The following is a 19,485-nucleotide window of genomic DNA, read 5'->3' as shown; positions in this document are numbered from 1 at the left end:
TAGATTTCTTCTATTAATAAACTAGTTTGATCACTGTGTATTAAGGAATCAGCAGTGGCCACCTCTTCTTGGCAAAAATATAATCCATATTTTAAAATCCTTATCTGTCAGGGAGATTTGGCTTTTAAGATTCTGGTTTCTTATATCACCTCCCCAAATTAGTTAGTAAATGGACTATTTTATTTCCTTTTTCAGACAGTATTTGTGCAGCAATGTCTAGTTATTCTTGAGAAATTCTATAAGCAGCTTATGGTATCTTTGCATTCTGAATTTGTAAGTTGCTTTGGGGCTTTTACTTAAGAAGCAGTGAATAAATGTAATTAATAAATAACCACACAAAGTTTTTAAGGGAGTTTCTAGTTCTTTGATTGTTTCTTTGATTGGGGGAACCCCGCCAGATGGGTGGGGTATTTTATTATTATTCATATTATTAGAGATGAAAATAAATTGAACAAAAATTAAGCTTTTTTAAAAAAAGATTATTAATAATTGTAAAAAAAAAACCACCCTCCCATAATTATGTATTTGGATGCATGTAGTCTATAAATCTGGGGCGCGGGTGGTGCTGTGGGTTAAACCACAGAGCCTAGGACTTGCCGATCAGAAGGTTGGCGGTTTGAATCCCCGCGACAGGGTGAGCTCCCATTGCACGGTCCCTGCTTCTGCCAACCTAGCAGTTTGAAACCACATCAAAGTGCAAGTAGATAAATAGGTACCGCTCCAGCGGGAAGGAAAACGGTGATTCTGTGTGCTGCTCTGGTTCGCCAGAAGCAGCTTAGTCATGCTGGCCACATGACTCGGAAGCTGTACGCCGGCTCCCTCGGCCAGTAAAGCGAGATGAGCGCCACAACCCCAGAGTCGGCCACAACTAGACCTAATGGTCAGGGGTCCCTTTACCTTTAGACTATAAATCAACTCATACTGAGAGTGGAACAACAAGGATAATATATTATTGCCAACTATTAGACAAATTGTTATCAAGTGATCAAGAGAACTGGAGTGCAGTAGGGATTTATTTGTTGGCATCCGTCAGTCTCGAGAGCCAATGGAGTGCGCCTCCAGGGGTGAAGTCAAACCGCTGAGTTAGCAGCAGCGAAGTGAGCTTTCTGAGGAGGAGCATCATCATCATCAACAACAACATCATCATTTTATTTGTATGCCGCCTTCCCATAGGTAAAACAGTGCTCAAGGTGGCTTACAACATGACAAGATTTACATAATTACCAATACAGTGGTACCTCAGGTTAAGTACTTAATTCATTCCAGAGGTCTGTACTTAACCTGAAACTGTTCTTAACCTGAAGCACCACTTTAGCTAATGGGGCCTCCTGCTGCCGCCGTGCTGCCAGAGCACCATTTCTGTTCTTATCCTGAAGCAAAGTTCTTAACTTGAAGCACTATTTCTGGCTTAGTGGAGTGTGTAACCTGAAGCGTATGTAACCTGAAGCGTACGTAACCCGAGGTACCACTGTACAGTCACACCTCGGTTTGCGGATGCTTCAGGTTGCGTTTTTTCGGCTTACGGACCCGCTGAAACCCAGAAGTACCAGAACGGGTTACATCCGGGTTTTGGCGGGCGAGCATGCGCTAAATCGCGCTTTGCGCATGCGCAGAAGTGCCGAATCGCAAGCCGCGTGTGCACAGATGCGGCGCTGCGGGTTGTGAACGTGCTTCCCGCACGGATCACGTTCGCAACCTGAGCATCCACTGTATACCAAAATTTGTAGGCAATAAATAAAACACATCAAAAAGTACACAACCAAATGGAAAACAATTTCCACATAAATCATAAAATCTGAAACTAAGAATACAGCATCAATATCAATCACAATTTAAAATGACATAGGTAAAAAAAATAAGAGCAATTTGAAAAACAAAAAGGGAGCCCTCTCTGCCCAGGAGAAGCAGCAGCAGCAGTTCTTTATGGAGCCTGTCAGGTCCCACCCCAAGCCAAGTGGAGAGGAGCAGGCAGGGCCCTTCGGCTCCCAGCAAGTGTGTATAGAGGTCCTGGGCTGCCTAGTTGACAAGACCTACCTCTGGCCTCACTGATATGGTCCCAGGGAAAGGAAAACTATAACTTAATTCATTAGTAATTATGATGGGATGATTAGCTGCTTGTGCGTAAAATCGTGCTCCCTCAGAGTTTGTGCGGCTCCACAAACCTCTGTGTGTGACAGAGCTCCTCAAACATGTCTGCTCTAGTCACTCGTAGAGTCTGACAGTGGCTGTCTGCGGAAGCGCTTCCAGCAAAGAAGCTCCTTAACGGAAACGCGTCTCCTGGACTCACGACGTGGCAGCTTCCGGCAAAGCATGGGTCTCCCTATGGTTGCTTCTGACACCTCCCCGCTGTTCTCGCTGGACGTGTCTCTCACCCCTCCCTCTTCCCTGCTAGTTCCTGCCTTGGCTGCTGCGTCTCTCTCAGCATTCATGAGATCCTCCTCCAGAGTACCCTCTCTCCCCCTGCTGGTCCCTGCTTTAGCTGCTGACTCCCTCCCAGCCTCTGGGAGCCCTACCACCTCCCTTTCCTCTGATGTCAGTTCCCTGACATCCACCTCCCCTCCAGGGCCCCCTTCCCCCCCGCCCATACTCTCTCCTCTGGGCGGTGAGGAGATAAAACCCCGAAACGAATCCTCTTCATCTTCAGACGTCTCGAACATTTCCCTCCATCGGTCTTCGTTCCGGCTCGCTGAATCCTCCTCCGCCTCGGAATCAGAGAACCCCTCCAACTCTTCTTCTTCGTCGGTAGTGGCAAAGTATTCCCTCCGGAACCTCGCCACTGGCTGAGGTTTACGAGGGAATCTCTGATGAAAAGTTTCTATTAAAACCTCATCATCTACATCCTCTGCCATGACCCAGGTGTTTTCCGACTCCGGCTCCCCTTCCCACATTACCAAATACTCTACTTGATCTCCCTTCCACCTGGAATCGAGAATCTCCGCTACATGGTAGCTGTGTTCCTTTTCCTCCATTGCTGGTCCCCTATTGACCCTCCCTTCTCTGTCCCCTTTATACGGTGACAGCAACGACCTGTGGAAAACTGGGTGCAGCTTCATGTGGTTCGGTAACCGGAGTCTGAAAGCCACCGGGTTGACCTGCTGCGTGACTTCAAATGGGCCCAGCCTTTTGGGTCTTAACTTCTTACAACCCCCTTTGAATGGTAACCCTTGGGTAGACAGCCACACCTGGTCCCCCACCCTAATGCTTTCACCTTCCCTTCTGTTTTTGTCTGCCTGTCTCTTATATTCCTCCTTAGCCCTGTTTAAGTTGAGTTGGAGCTGGCGATGGATCGCTTCCATTTCTTCAACAAACTGTTCTGCAGCTGGAACGCTCCAGTTCTCCCCTTCCCCCCCTGGGAAGGCTCGGGGATGGCACCCGTGATTAGCCAAAAAGGGGCTCATCCCCGTGGACACGTTCTCTGCATTGTTGTAGGCAAATTCTGCCAACGCCAGCTTCTCCACCCAATCATTCTCTCTGTCATTCACATAACACCTCAAATATTGCTGGAGGACACCATTAGCTCTTTCCGCCTGCCCGTTGGTTTCTGGATGACGGGCAGTTGAGAAATTAACCTCTACATGCAGTAAGCTCATGAGCTTCCTCCAGAACCTGGAAGTAAATTGTTTCCCTCGGTCTGAAACCACCCTCAAGGGGGCGCCATGCAACCTAAACACATTTTCCACAAACAATTTAGCGGTTTCTTCTGCTGTGACCGCATGTGAGCAGGCTATAAAGTGGGCCATCTTGGTTAACAGGTCTACCACAACCATGATGGCTGTTTTCCCTCTAGACCTTGGCAGATCAGTCATGAAATCTATTGCCACTGTTTCCCATGGTCTTTCAGGTGTGGGTAGTGGTTCTAATAAACCTGCCGGTGCCTGCCTCTCCCCCTTGGCTCGTTGGCATTGGTCACACCCTCTCACATACTCCCGCACATCTTCCCTGACCTTGGGCCACCAGAATTCCCTGGTAACCAGCCACATGGTTTTGTGTTGCCCAAAATGCCCTGCTGTGGGGCTATCGTGCAGTTGCTTGAGTACCTTTTCCCTCAATTCCCCTTCAGGTATATATAACGCTCCCTTGTAGTACAACGCCCCGTTTCTCTCCTCAAAACCCCCGGGTTTGTCTCCCTCCCTCCTGAGACCCCTGAGTTTGTCCTGGGCGTATTCATCATGCACCGTTCCCTCTACCAGTTCCCTTTGCCCCACTAATGCCGCCCCACACACCCAGCGGTCCTCTGGAATGACATGGGTCTCTTCGGGTGCTCCCTCCCCCTCCAAATATTCAGGTTTACGTGAGAGAGCGTCCGCCCTAACGTTCTCTGGGCCTGGCACGTAACAAATCTCAAAGTTAAATTTGGAGAACTCCTGGGCCCATCTCAACTGCCGTTGGTTGAGCACTCGCGCAGTTCTCCAATACTCTAGATTCTTATGGTCCGTGCACACTTGCACCTTATGTTGTGCACCAATTAGCAGGTGCCTCCATCTCCGGAAAGCCTCATGAATAGCAAGAAGTTCCCGGTCGTACACCGTGTAGTTCCTCTCGGATTTGTTCAGCTTTCGCGAAAAGAAGGCACACGGTCGCCACTCTGACTCCTCCTTCCCCGGCTGCAGAAGAAGAAGCACCGCCCCTATGGCTCTGTCAGATGCGTCTGTTTCGACCCTCAGCTTTTTTTGTAAATCCACATGCAGAAGTTGTCCTTCAGAGGCGAAGGCCCTTTTCAGTTCCTCAAACGCTCGCTCCGCCTCCGCCGTCCAAACAAACTTCTTTTTACTGCTGAGACAGTCCGTAATGGGCGCCGTCAGGTGGGCGAAGTTTCGGATGAACTTACGATAAAAGTTTCCAAACCCTAGGAACCTCTGCACATCCTTCTTGGTTTTGGGTGTTTTCCATTCCAGCACTGCTTGAACCTTGCCGGGATCCATGGCCAATCCCTTGTCTGACAGGCGGTACCCCAGGAATTCCACCTCCTTGGTATGAAACTGACACTTCTCCAGTTTCACCCACAGCCTGTTGGCTTGCAGCCTGCTCAATACTTCTCTGACGTCTCTCACATGTTGCTCCTCATTCTCCGAATACACCAACACATCATCTAGGAAGGCCACGCAATTCTTGTAGAGCAAAGGCCCCAGTACGTGGTTCATGAACGATTGAAAACACGCTGAGCCTGCTTGTAATCCAAAAGGCATCACGAGATATTCAAATGCCCCCAAAGGGGTGAACATGGTGGTTTTCCATTCATCCCCTTTCCTTATACGTATTAGGTTGTACGCCCCCCTTAGGTCCAGCTTTGTAAAAATCTTTCCCTTCCGCACCCTGGTCAAAATATCATCAATCCTGGGCATAGGGAAAGCCACCGGTTCTGTCACTGCATTTAACCGCCTGAAATCACATACAAGTCTCGGCTTGTCCGTGTGCTTTTTATCCACAAAAAACACTGGGCTACCCCCCGCTGCTTTGGACTCTCTGATGAAGCCTCTCTTCAGGTTCTTGTCAATGAACTCTCGCAACTCCTGCATTTCCCTGTCTGACATGGCATACAACTTGCCTACAGGAAGCTGTGCTCCAGGGAGTAAATTGATCTGGCAATCAAAGGGCCTATGCGGGGGTAGTTGGTCAGCTTCCTTCTCGCTGAACACGTCGCTGAGATCTGCATACTGTGGTGGTACCTTCACCTTCACCATTACTTCAGTCCCTGCTAGGGTGGCTTGGGCCCCTGCTGAACCCTTTTCCCCCTTGCAGTGTTCTAAGCAATGTGCTGAACCGAAGGAAACCACTCTTTGATGCCAGCCCACCAGCGGATCATGTAGGGCTAGCCAGCTCATTCCCAAAATAATGGGAGCGCCTCCCAAGGTGGCCACATTAAACGCTATCAGTTCTGTGTGCCTTGCCACCCTCATTATCATTGGGACGGTCTGCAAGCTGACTCCTCCTCCCAACAGCTCCCTGCCATCGATCGTGGTCACCTGCAGGGGGTTGCTTAAAGGGATCGTCTGTATCTGGTGTTCAGCAGCAAACTCCTTGCTCATAAAATTGCAGGAGCTGCCTGAGTCCAACAGCGCCTTTATTTTTAGGGGGTGTCCATTTTGCAGCTCTAGCGACACTTCAATCACTAGAGCAGGTTGAGGAGCTTCTGGCACGGGCACTTTCACTGCTCTTTGGCCTGGCTGCAGTGCCCCGACTGTGGCAACCAGGCGTTGGCTTTTACCTGCTCCGTTTCTCCCTGCTCTCCTCCCTCAACAGCTCCCACCATCCCTTGCCATTCCTTCCTCTGGGGGCAGACTCTGGCAAAGTGGCCTGGCTGTTGGCAGAGATAGCATTTCCGGGCGCCCTTTCCCTCCTTCTTAGCCCCCTCACTGGGCTTTGAAACCGCGCGCGCGCGCGCTGTTCCGATTTCCATCGGCTCTGCCGGCGGGAAAGCTGGCTCAGGAATGTCTGGAATGCGGAACTCCTTCCAACGTTCCCCTCTCCCTTCCCGCCTCTCCAAGGCTCTTGCCTCCTGGCGCGCTCCTATGGTCAGCGCAGATTTGGTCAGCTGATCCATAGACACCGCCCTGGGGCTCCGGGACAGTTCGTCTTTCACAGCCGAAGAAAGACCTTCTTCAAATAGCATCTGAATGGGGGCCGCCGATAAATCCCACCCCAATCTGTGAACCAGCATGGTAAATTCAGTCCAGTACTCACGGACAGATCGGCTTCCCTGCTTGCAAGCCATTAGCTGTCTGCGCACCAACCCTTCCTCAATATCGCTGGAAAACATGATATCCATTGCACGAAAGAACTTCATAGTGTCCTTTAGGATGTCATTGTGCGTTGCCATCGGGGGTCGAACCCAGTCCCGCGCCCCCTTCTCAAGATGCCCAATTACGAAAGCAACTCGCGATTCCTCATCAGGGAACTCATCAAACTGCACATTAAGGGCATATTGCATCTCTGTCCTAAAGGCATGGTAATCCTTGGGGTCCCCCCCAAACTTCTGCACCAATCCTGGTACCTTTCTGGGGAACTGAGTGGTTCTCCCCTTCTTGTCTGCATCCTGAGCCCTTCTCTCCTCCAGCCTCGCCGTCTGCAGCGCAAGTTGGACTTCCAACGCTCGGTACCTTTCTTCCAAGCTTGGACCAGCTCCAACCCCTGCTCCTCCGGTTCCGGCTGGGTCGCTCATGATGCTATCTCCTGCACAGGCAGCGTACAGAGACTGTCAGACTGCTATGATGGGATGATTAGCTGCTTGTGCGTAAAATCGTGCTCCCTCAGAGTTTGTGCGGCTCCACAAACCTCTGTGTGTGACAGAGCTCCTCAAACATGTCTGCTCTAGTCACTCGTAGAGTCTGACAGTGGCTGTCTGCAGAAGCGCTTCCAGCAAAGAAGCTCCTTAATGGAAACGCGTCTCCTGGACTCACGACGTGGCAGCTTCCGGCGAAGTATGGGTCTCCCTACGGTTGCTTCTGACACCTCCCCGCTGTTTTCGCTGGACGTGTCTCTCACCCCTTTCTCTCCCCTGCTGGTTCCTGCCTTGGCTGCTGCGTCTCTCTCAGCATTCATGAGATCCTCCTCCAGAGACCCCTCTCTCCCCCTGCTGGTCCCTGCTTTAGCTGCTGACTCTCTCCCAGCCTCTGGGAGCCCTACCACCTCCCTTTCCTCTGATGTCAGTTCCCTGACAGTAATATTGTAACAAATAGAACTATATGGAGGCACATAATTTGACCATTCAAAAGAAAGTCCCCCCCCCATTGTAATGTTTCCATATATTACAAAGTTATAATGATGATGATGATGATAATTTTATTTATGCCCACCCACCCTCCCCAGCCAAGACCAGGCTCAGGGTGGCTAACACTGAATATAAATACAGTAAAAACATAAACAAAAACAAGTTGATTAAAATATAAGTTAGAATATAGTTTAAAATGCAGCTTAAAATGCAGCCTCGTTTTAGTGGTAGCCTATAGATCAAAGCCATAAGGGGAGAAAATGCCAAATATTCACCGGGACCAACTATCCATGCTGGTCCTACATGGGCCAGCAAAAAGAGCTGAGGGGAAATTTATATACAGACATTTACAGTGAAAACATTTTGACAAAGGAATCAGTCATCAAGCTATTTGAATCGTAAATTGTTGCAGATTTCACTGAAAGATAACTCTACCATCTGTTTTAATAAGTAATACAGGGTTCCAGAATAACCTGTCCTTCATCATTATAGCTACCCTTCCAGGCTAAAGTTTTTAGTTATTTATTTACAGTATTTATATAGGCCTTTTGTTCTCTGCCAAATCCATTTTCTCTAATTTAGTGACTTGCTACCACCTATTTTAATATGGAGGCAGATAATACCGAAGTTTTCCTTCTCATTAGCCTTGCAGTTTTCCAGCTTTTTAGAGGCAGATTAGTCCTTTGATGTTCACAGACAAGGTCTCATTTATTGTTATGTATAGCTGCTGTTCAGTTCAAGAAAAGGACAGAGGGAAAAATGGGACATAATATAGAAATAGAATTAACTGACAAAGGCTAATTATCTTTAGAAGGAAATTTCTTATTTGAGCTAGAAACAAAAGCAGAGGGAGAAGTTTGTTTTAGCAAGTTGGTCAAACGTGTAAAATCAGTCGGGCGTCCTCTGTTATTTAATGTTGTTCAACTATAGATAAGGCCCAACAAGCTTCGTCCATCTTGTTTCCAGAGACCCAGTGATATTCTAAAAATATTTAATTAATAGGTAATGTCTCATTGCTACATTCCCCCCCCCCATTCAGACACATCATCAGTGCTTAGGGGTGTGTACCTATCACAACCTCAATTTTTTTTTTTAACCTTTTATTTCAAAAAGGTCTTCACTTCATATTTTCCTCAAAATAGCCTCCTTTCTGGAGATTCCGATTGCAGAGACATCTCTAGCCATTGTCCTTCAATGGATTGAACTTACATTAGCCCTCTAGGCTAATCCAATGGCAGCTGGACATCTGAATGTCAAATCCTTTTAAACCTTTGAAATTGTTCTTCCAGATCGCTTAGATTCCCCTTGAGTTTGGACTTTGAACTGCTCAGGAATTACTCCTGAACCTCAAAGTGTATTTTCTCAGAAGAGAAACTACCCCCTTTGCTCTTTGCTTGACAAAAAAACAATGAAATGCCTCAATTTCCCATCAATGGTTAGTGAATCATTATTGCTCAACGAACGTAATCACCAACACTTGGAGAGAGATCAAAGCTCAGTAGTGGAGCACATGTTTTGCATGTATGTAGAAGGTTCCAGGTTTGGTCTCTGGCATCTCCAGTTTAAAAAGGATCACATAGTTAAGTGATCTGAAAGATCTCTATCTGGGATCCTTGAGAGTCACTGAGAATCAGAGCCGTTTCCTCTACCCATCAGTTAACTTGGTTTAGCAATCCGTTACCAACTGATACAGCACATAATTAGGTTGTTTAATTATGCATCTGTTGCCAGAACAAAGACTTGTGAGTTTCATTTGGATTCGTTCAATTATTTTGTCTATTCAACCTTTGAAGATCTGCTAACTGTAATTAAACCACGCTCAGTTCAATAAAAGACTCAAATGATTACAGTAAATCATGACTAGAGTTCTCTATGATTGATAGTTCAGTCCTTGCAATTAAGCAGTAGTGCACTTCATTGAAGTAGTTCAGTGGTTACAGAACTTCACTCGATTAATAATAATAGTTGTAGTCAACAAGTGGTTATCTTCATTGAAAAGTCCCATTGAATAGTCACCTACTAGTTCCAAAGCAATAGGCCAAAATATGAGTGCAGGTGGCGCAAGGTGTAAGTGCATCTGGATGTTAACCAGAAAGTTAATGGTTCGAGCCCCCCACCCAGGGACGGCTGTGGGCTGGATTCCTGCATTGCAGGGGGTTGGAGTAGATGACCCCCAGGGACCCTTCCAACACCACTGTTCTATGATTCATCATACAGCAAGCCCAGATTGTGACACATCTCTTCCCCAATACTTTCCATAGAACGTGGTCCTCCTGACTGCTACATGCATGTATCAGGAAGTTTTAAACGTTTCATCATTTTTTAAATATTCTGCTGGAAGCTGCCCAGAGTGGCTGGAGAAACCTAGCCAGATGGGTGAGGTAGTATTATATTATTACATCAGCTTTTCCCTCTGTGCTCTCCCCAAGTTGATGAGTAAACTCTGCTACGCAGTCATACATGACATGGTCCTAGTTCCTGCTAAGGTTTTACAGGAAGCAGCAAACTCCCCTTCCTCAAGTACAGTGGTACCTAGGGTTAAATACTTAATTCGTTCCGGAGGTCCGTTCTTAACCTGAAACTGTTCTTAACCTGAAGCACCACTTTAGCTAATGGGGCCTCCTGCTGCTGCTGCACCGCCGGAGCACGATTTCTGTTCTCATTCTGAAGCAAAGTTCTTAACCTGAAGCACTACTTATGGGTTAGCAGAGTGTGTAACCTGAAGCGTATGTAACCTGAAGCATATGTAACCTGAGATACCGCTGTACAGCTCTCCCAGTCCTTCATTGGGGCGAGGGATTTCCAGTATCACAGGCGAGTGGTTCAAACAGAAGCAGCCATTGATGCCCTGCAGAACTTCCAGCACATTCTTTTCTCAGCCTCTCACATATGCACAGGTCACACCTTGCCTTATTATTATTATTATTATTATTATTATTATTATTATTATTATTGAATCTATATACCTGGAGGTCTGAGGGTGGTTCACAGAATAACATCAAAGTAGAAAACCACAAGAGACATGATCAAAATAAAAACAACTCAATAACCCCCCCAAAAGAAACACATTTTGCTTCTACAGTTGGAGTTGACGTCATAAGAAGTAGAGTAGGAAGGCGTAATTTAATTCTGCTCCCATGTCAAGAATGATTTAATAGATAGTTTTAATTATCCATCTCTATCTGATAGGGATTGCAAATCAATCAAACTATGGCACCCTCCATTCTCTTTCTATTTCAAACATAGCGTTCCCATCCCACCCACCCCCCTCCAAAGGAGCTGTGTGTTAGTTGGGTTGTGAACTGCAGGCAACAAGTGAATTAGATAAGATGTGAATTAGATAAGAAAGTTTGTAGGTCTTGGCTCTGTTGTATTTGAAAGTTTGTAGTTTTTAGCTGGCATCTGACTTTAAAGTTGCTGGAAACCTGAGTAATAAAATAAACTCTCTCTCTCTCTCTCTCTCTCTCTCTCTCTCTCTCCCTCCCTCCCTCCCTCTCTCTCTCTTTGTTATTCTCCCAACATCATGGCCATGATTCAAAGAACCGATGGTTCTTGTCTATAGCCCAGAAAAAATGTAGCAGTCTAACTACTTAAGAGCCTCAAGTCTGCTCAAGTTGGTTGAAGCAACTTGACAAATCCATTACATCATTTGTTAAGGGTTCTTGTGAAGCTTCACTGAGTTTTAATCACCAGCCAACATTTTATAGGCAGTTCCTCTCCATTGCCCAGTACTGTGCAGATGCTCCACTTAAAGTCTTCTGTTTTAGCAATCCCTGCCTTAAATGTGCCTCTACTCAACTCTCTTGGTTGCTTCCAGGATTGTGATAATGTTGCCCTTATTCCTCCATCATTTGTTGCTGCCTCTGCTTGCCTCTCTTCCCACATCTTCCTAATCAACTTAGATCAGGCAAACTTGGCCCTCCAGATTTTTTGGGACTACAACTCCCATGATCCCTAGCTAGCAGGACCGGTGGTGAGGGATGATGGGAGTTGTAGTCCCAAAAAACATCTGAGGGCCAAGTTTGCCTATGCCTTAGATGCAGGTGGGTGTTGTGTCAGTGATTCAGGCTGCAGCCAATCCATGCCCCCTCTGGCCCAGGTGTGTGTTGCACCCTGCTGTGGCGGATCTAGTGAGCTGCAGCAGTTAGGGCTGTTCCCAGCTTCTTGACCAACACATGTGAAAAGAAAAAGGCACTGGCTTGCTGTTTTTCTTTTCTTTTTTTGTGGGGTGGGGAACAGGACTCCTGTTTATGTTTGGCTGTTAATGGCTATGAAACAGTTCATTGCAGCATGTCAGCCCATCACCTCAAGACTCTTCCTTTTGTTTTGTTTTTTGTTTGCAGATTTTATTCCTCACCGTACAGCATTGCTACAAACCGCATGATTCCACAGACATCTATCACGCCATTCATTGCTGCTTCCCCTGTCTCTACATATCAGGTATGTTGGAACTGCATGTGCCCTCCCGTATCCCTAAGTGAGTCTTTGTGATTTGCATGTCAGCATGGTGAATTGCTGCACACTTTAGTCACGCTGTTATATAAACTGTTTTGGTAGCGTTTAAAATATATGTGCATATTTGTTCTAAAATTCCTAGTGCATTCAGGATCTAGGTGTACTTTAAGTAATAAACCCTATTATGCATTCGTCATATTTCAACCAGCTTTTCAGATAAATCTCTGTTTTTTTATTTTATTTTCAGTCAGTCAGTCCTATCCAAAACACACATAGGATGTTTTCTTTTGCAATGGGTAGAAGGTTGCCAGAATATATTTTGTCTCCTTTGGGTTTTAACGCTTCACTCTGTGTTTGTTATAGCTGCCCAGTGAGATGTACTTCTCTTTAAAAGTACCCATAAACTAAAACCTTGATTTTACAGTAAAACCTTGGGTTGAAGTAGATTTGGGATAAGTATTTTCGGATTGCGGACTGCGGCTACCCAGAAGTAATGGAGTGCATTACTTCCGGGTTTTGCTGCTCGCGCATGCGCAGATGGTCAAAATGACGTCACACGGATGTGCAGAAGCGGCAAATCGTGACCCACAGACGCGGGTTGCGTTCGCTTCTGGATGCGTACGGGGCTTCGGAACGGATCCCGTTCACATCCAGAGGTACCACTGTATTTATTTTATTGCATTTATATTCCACCTTTGTTCCAAGGAGCTGAAAGTGGTGCACAGGATTCTCCTCTTCCTCATTTAACCCCCCACAACAAATCTGTGAAGTAGGTTAGGCAGAGACGTAGAGACTGGTCCAAGGCAGGTGAGCTTCGTGGCCAAGCGGGGATTTGAACCCTCGTTTCCCAGGTCCTAGTCAGGCACTCTTAACTACTCCACCACACATGAAGATAGGCATTAAGAAAAAAAGTGGTGAGCTGTAATAAACAATCATAAACTTTTTAAAAAAAATGTTTCCTGTGTTATCAACATAATGTATTCTGGGCTTCCCTACTCCCAAGGGTATCTTCCACCCTGACTACTGTGCTGCCTTAATCTGGCAACGTTTTGTTCAATATTTCCTGCAACAACTTCTGTTACTGCTTAAAATAAACATTCTGCATAGCTCTTACCAGAGAATTGCACTTTTCTTTTTTCATGGCTCCTTAATTCCATGAAAGGGACATGGGTGGCGCCACAGAGCCTAGGGCTTGCCGATCAGAAGGTGGGCGGTTTGAATCCCTGCGACGGGGTGAGCTCCCGTTGTTCGTTCCCTGCTCCTGCCAACCTAACAGTTTGAAAGCACGCCAGTGCAAGTAGATAAATAGGTACCACTCCAGCGGGAAGATCAACAGCATTTCCGTGCACTGCTCTGGTTCGCCAGAAGCGGCTTAGTCATGCTGGCCATATGACCCGGAAGCTGTGCTCTGGCTCCCTCGGCCAGTAAAGCGAGATGAGCGCCGCAACCCCAGAGTCGTTCGCGACTGGATCTAATGGTCAGGGGTCCCTTTACCTTTAATTCCATGAAACAGAGGGCCATACTACAAGTGGAAAATTGAAAGGAACCACACCATGTGCCCAGAAGCAAGTCTAGGACTTCACACAGTTTTTTCTTCTGCATGAGAGTTCACCCATAACAATAGGTGGCAGTGCAATTTAAGTTTTCTCTTCCGAACTAACACATCTTGGCTATTTTAAAGCGAATGCTATATTTTACATTACCTTCAACATTTTATCAGTCAGTCCTGCAACATTTTCTCACATTTCTTTAGATACTGTCTTAATGGATCTATGTGTCCTGTGTATGATATGAGAAATAATAGCACATTGTAGAATATGCTTTGTTTACCAGGGGTTTCTTAGACAGTGGATTTATATAACTTCTTGATTATGGAAATGCTTATTAGGTGAGCGTAGAAATATTTGTTAGCTTTTTGTATCCCTAAGTATGAAAGCACATACTGCCTTAAAAAAAGGATATTTTACAAAAGCCACTTTGAACAAAAGGAAAAGGTAACCCTTTCCTAGATAACATTCTGGTTTTTTGACTTGTATGCCAGTGATTCTCCTTTTCCTACATGCAAAGCCAAATCAAATAGCCCTTATTAATGTGTAGAATAATAACTGGCCATCACCAGGCCATACAAATAACTGTCATACAAATAACTGTCCATCACCAGGTATGTATCAGATAAGTAAAGAGTAGAAACACCACAAAATAAATAAATCAGTTGTTAGCAATAGGAGTTAAATATTGAGGGACTGATGGGAGTTAAAGGAGACAACTGATTTTGTTTAAGTTCAGTTAATGCAGAAATTGTGATGATAGATAGATAGATAGATAGATAGATAGATAGATAGATAAGCTTATTTAATAGATGGGCTTTAATGTACTTAGGGTCTCACGTTTATAGGCTAATGAAGGGTCCAATTACAGAGGCTGACAAAGCTCACACAGTTACATGGTTTGGAATACAAATTTGCCTATTTATAATGCTCTAAGAATTATGAGACAAACATTTTTATTTTTATTTCCCACAAAGTTTTTCTACAGTCTGAAATGAAAACCACGAGCAGTCCTTTCAGGTGCCTCAGTTGTTCTGTGGAAACGACAGCGTTTGCACCCAATACCAAATATAGTTTTCACTGAACAGCTGAAGCATTTGGGAGGAAGTATTCAGTCCATTTGGAAGAAAGTGGGATTTTTTTTGGGGGGAGCACAGGGTTGGCTGGTTTTCTGACCAATCCGTTCTGGTGAATAGTCTGATTGTTGTATTGAACAATTGCAATGTTCAAAGGCAGCCTCATGTACTACGGAACTGCATAAGCCTGCTCTGGATGTTACTCATATTAGAGATAGTACCATATGTTTCCTCAAGGGAATTCTGTTATTTAGCTGCAGATGATTCTGTTGAGATTGTGTTTTCTAAGTATATCAGAGGGACAGTGCCATGTTGATAGCTAGGAGAGGAAGGATAATATTGAAGAAAATGCAAGGAAGTTAGAGGTAGAGATAGTAGGATTTCTTATAAGCAAAAGTGTCAGCAGAAGAGGATGTCAATCACAGGAATAGATGAGGTGACTGAACACAAGGGAATATATAGCGTAAAAGTTCTAATTTGTTTTTAGGGAAGGCGGGCAGGTAAGATACAAATCTTGCAGCTTTGGTGGCTATGAAGTCTGATAATAACAAATAAAGGCAGTGAAGAAATATGGGTTATTCAAAAGAGGTTAGGGAAGTTATTTTGAATTTTCTGCCTAAGGATGTTTCAGGAGTTATGGCAGTACATAAAAGCAAAAGAATTTTATGTGAAATAGGTAGATAAGATACGGAGCGCAATGGGCAGAAACAGGGGAACAACTTTTGTTTCTGAAACATCTGAGGAATTAAAACAGATTCTGTGGAATGAGGGGGAAAGTATTTGTCAAACAGAACCGAGAGGGGGAAAATGAGTACACAACCCAGAAGGAATAGGTGTAAACCTAAAAGGTTTTAAAGTTTTTTCAAGAAAGGAAGACAGAAGATTATGTTTAAATGCCTTTTGAGATATACATTTAAATGGATGAAAATCCACAAAGGCAAAAAGAAGGGCGCAGACTGTTTCCTCTGTAGAAGACTTATCAAATGAATTAGCAAAGACAGAACTTGGAAAGGAAATTTCCTGTTCAAAGAAAACGTGCAGTTCCATTTCTCATCACCAAGTGGCAATGCTTTCTAGCCAAGCTTGAAATTCACTTGGTGGTATTTGCCGATTATTTCGAAATCATCACTTTTACCGCTGCCTCAAAATGGATCATCCCCTTTTGAGAATTCATACCAACTGGTGGCAAGCGCCTGATAACCTGTAGTCCTAAATGCTGATCAGTATTTGAAAAAAGAAGAGCCTTTGTGGAATGCGCGCACGCACACACACACACACACACACACACACACTGCAAGTTGTGGTTACTTTACTTTATTTGTAATCAGTTATTCATATTCTATGATCACTTCTACAATGCAAAATTGCTAGGGAAATCTGAAACATTTACTAAAAATGCCACCAAAGGAAATGTAGTTGTCAGAGCAATAGTCAGAGTGAACTTTGATACTTATTGACTCAGACAACTTGAAATGGGAAGGCTGCAATGTCACCAGAGTATTTTGCTTGATTTCTAATTGACATGAATGACATACTTTGGGGATTATTATCATCTCCCTTATGGAACACGATTTGCTCAGGCTCTGTAGAATCATTCTCCTCTGTTATATGTTGTGTTATTGTAAGAGCTCTGTGAATTGATCAACAAACAGTGAGTACAGTTCACTTCTGAGTAGACAACACTGGACTATAGGCCTGATATAAGACAGTTTCCTATATTTCTAGCTGTTCTTTGAAAAATATTTATCCTATGACCTAAGGGCAGTGACAGTATTCATTGAGAAACTGGAATATTTTCTGAAAGGCTACTGAACTTTTAACTTCCTACCAATAATAATTTAATTAGGTTACTTAGGAATCATGCTTCTCAACTTTTGAACTGTGTTTTTAATTTAAAGAGGATTTGGTCAACATAGGATGTGCACATTTCTTGCTCAAGAACATCCTAATTATTCCAGAGTAAATGCTAGTCATCATTCTCTTGAGTTGATTGATTTTCCTGGAAGCCCATTTATGTAATGTGAAAACTGTCCCTTGATTGTCTAACTCTGTAATATATTGCTTTGATTGAAGCCGATAAATTTTATCACAAACACCAAAAGCCTCTGTCAGTAGTACACTTGTTTGTGTGTATATCTCTTTTGTGTACATTGACTCAGAACAAAGTCGTGAGTCAAGTAGTCCATAAACCAGGGGAATATGCCCTTTTGACATAAACTTGCCCTGGCTCTATTTTAGTTGCAATATTCAGCATTATTTGTTAGTTTTAGTAGGATTGCTTGCCCATTTATCAGCATAGCTGTCAACTTACAGATTTGAAAATAAGGGACAAGCAGCCTCAAAAATAAGGGATCAGCAGCCAAAATAAGGGATTTTCCAGGCACAGGTATGTTCAACTTCTGAGTCCCTCCAATCCAAAGGCAGAAAGCCCAGCCAGCAGCCAAACAAAGCCTCAAGCGGTGGTTCCCACAGCGCAGCAACCCGGCAAAGGTGATGCAGCAAGGAAAACCACCGTCATCTCTCCGCTGGGAAGCACTGAGCAAAGGCGAGTCCCCAGCCAACGCGGCCAATTTGATCGGCACAAGGCATGCAAGCTCCACCCCCGCCCGTCGTTCTTAGACTCCTTATTGGGTGAGCAACGCAGCCAAGCAACACAGTTGGAGCCTTCCTCCTCCCTGGCCGGCAGGGAGGGAGGGAGAGGAGCTGCTTCCTTTGAAACCCGGGAAATTTAAGGGACATCATCAATAAGGGACAGCAGCGGGACACGGCGCTGGGATAAGGGACTTTCCCACCAAATAAGGGACGGTTGACAGCTATGTTTGTCAGGCTCTACTTTCGCACAACATTTCTCTCTATGGGCTGCCACCTGCATCAACCTTGCAGCTGTGCTCCTATCTGCAAGGTGGACCGTTGGAGACCAGAAGGATGATCAGAATTGCTGCCATGCAGTTTGCAGGATGCATCTGAGCCCACAGCATCAATCTTGTCAAGGCCCTGCTATTAAGATTTAAAACACAAATCTATAGATGATACCTGGGGGGAAATTACATCCATTAACTTGCAGCAATATGGCTGCAGCATTTTCCAAAGTGCTACAGCAAGTTTCAATTTGCTATGTATTTTATTCAAAGCAAGATTATTGCCAAATTTGGGTGTGTGATTATTATTATTTTTTTACACCATTGTGCTAATATAGTGCTTTCTGATACACAGGTTCAGAGTACTTCATGGATGCCTCATCCGTCATACGTTATGCAACCAACAGTAAGTGAGCATAATATGCACACTTTTCTTGTTTCTTCTTTTTTCTCTGGGAGCTAGTGGAACTTGAATTTCCTGGTTGTGGCAGGTTTACTGCGGTTACTCAAGTTAGTTGAGAATTTACTGAGAGTAATATCAGCTGCAAAAAAAAGCCAAGGATTAGTGGAATAGTTATTAGGCAGATCCGAGTTGGTAGATTCTATGCATCTTTGTTGTGTGTGGTGCTAACATGCATTGTAGTTAAAAATCATATGCACAGTCAAGGGCAATATGGTTCAATTTTTAGCTTTGTAGGAACTCTTGAGTATTAAAGTTTCCCAGGCTGAGGTTTAATCTGACTTTTAGAAGACATCTGAAGGTAGCCCTGTTTAGGGAAGTTTTTAATGTTTGCTGTTTTATTGTGTTTTTAATATTCTGTTGGGAGCTGCCCAGAGTGGCTGGGGAAACCCAGCCAGATGAGCGGGGTATAAATAATAAATGATGATGATGATGATGGCAGCTTGTGGGAGGAGCCATAGCTCAGTGGTAGAGCACTTGCTATGCATACATTCCTGTGTGGAAACCTAGGCATCTTCAGTTGATATGATTAGGTAGCAGTAGATTGGAAAGACCTCTGCTCTGAGACCCTGGAAACTGTATGTCACAGTGGGTTAGGACCAATTATTTAACTAAGTGCAAGGTCACTTTATGTGTTATGGAGTAGCTTGGCCTTCTGCATATCCCTGCTAAATAGTTATGAGAAATTTAGTGTGCTTCAGGTGTAGATGTGCAGCAAATCCTTAATGACAATAAGTTGACATTTTGATAATGGGTTCCTGTACTACTGGTTGCAGAATTTGGGGCTAAACTGGAAGTTTAAGCAGAATAGGATCCAGAAAATAATTGGGACAATGCTGTTTGAGGTTTTGCGTAACGATTCGTGGGTTGGAGTGTTGACCCTTAAATCTCCCTGTCTGCTTATTCTGCCAGCAAGGGGATCAGGGCAAGTCCCTGAGTGGGTTCCAGGTGTCAGGTGTGCTGAGGACATCCCTTAGGGGAGCTCCCAGCATTCGGTCTAATTTGCACGGAAATATTACGTTAGTAGGTATGCTGCTTGGGAGGGTTCTGTGCTCGTTAATGATGGTAAGGGAATTGCAAAGTACACTTTGTGTAGTCTATGAATCATTACATTGGGGAGAGCAGGGGAATTGCACTCCTGTGTATTCTCAGTTGCCAGGATGAGCACATCTGCTGCTACTCCTGTTTCATTCTTTTAAAAAATAAAAAGGGTCTTTATTGTTGAGAGGAAGGAGCTGTACTGAATTGCTGAAATATTCAAACGGATGCAAGCAGTGAATCAGAGATGGCATTTAGAACTACTGTACTGTGATTGGTTTGGATGACTCCTGTTTTGATAAGTGCTCTCTAAAGCATTTTTTAAAAAATACAGCTTATCTGA

General features: G+C 44.6%; 1 protein-coding gene across 7 annotated transcripts in view; it reads left to right on the top strand.

Moving 5' to 3' along the window:
* Window positions 1–19,485, top strand: part of RBMS3 (RNA binding motif single stranded interacting protein 3) — a gene marked incomplete at its 3' end in the record, with an annotated part of 779,945 nt that overhangs the window by 703,544 nt on the left and 56,916 nt on the right. For all 7 annotated transcript variants that reach the window (XM_082193455.1, XM_082193458.1, XM_082193459.1 and 4 more), the window contains 2 exons: window positions 12,052–12,148; window positions 18,000–18,050. In XM_082193455.1, coding sequence (XP_082049581.1) covers window positions 12,052–12,148; window positions 18,000–18,050 — 148 coding nt within the window. The remainder of the gene's footprint in view (window positions 1–12,051; window positions 12,149–17,999; window positions 18,051–19,485) is intronic.

The sequence above is a fragment of the Podarcis vaucheri genome, assembly GCF_965113315.1.
Source record: "Podarcis vaucheri genome assembly, chromosome: 12".
Taxonomy (NCBI): Eukaryota; Metazoa; Chordata; class Lepidosauria; order Squamata; family Lacertidae; genus Podarcis; species Podarcis vaucheri.
The sequence above is the reverse complement of the archived record's forward strand: the minus strand, read 5'-3'. Positions and strand labels throughout refer to the sequence as shown.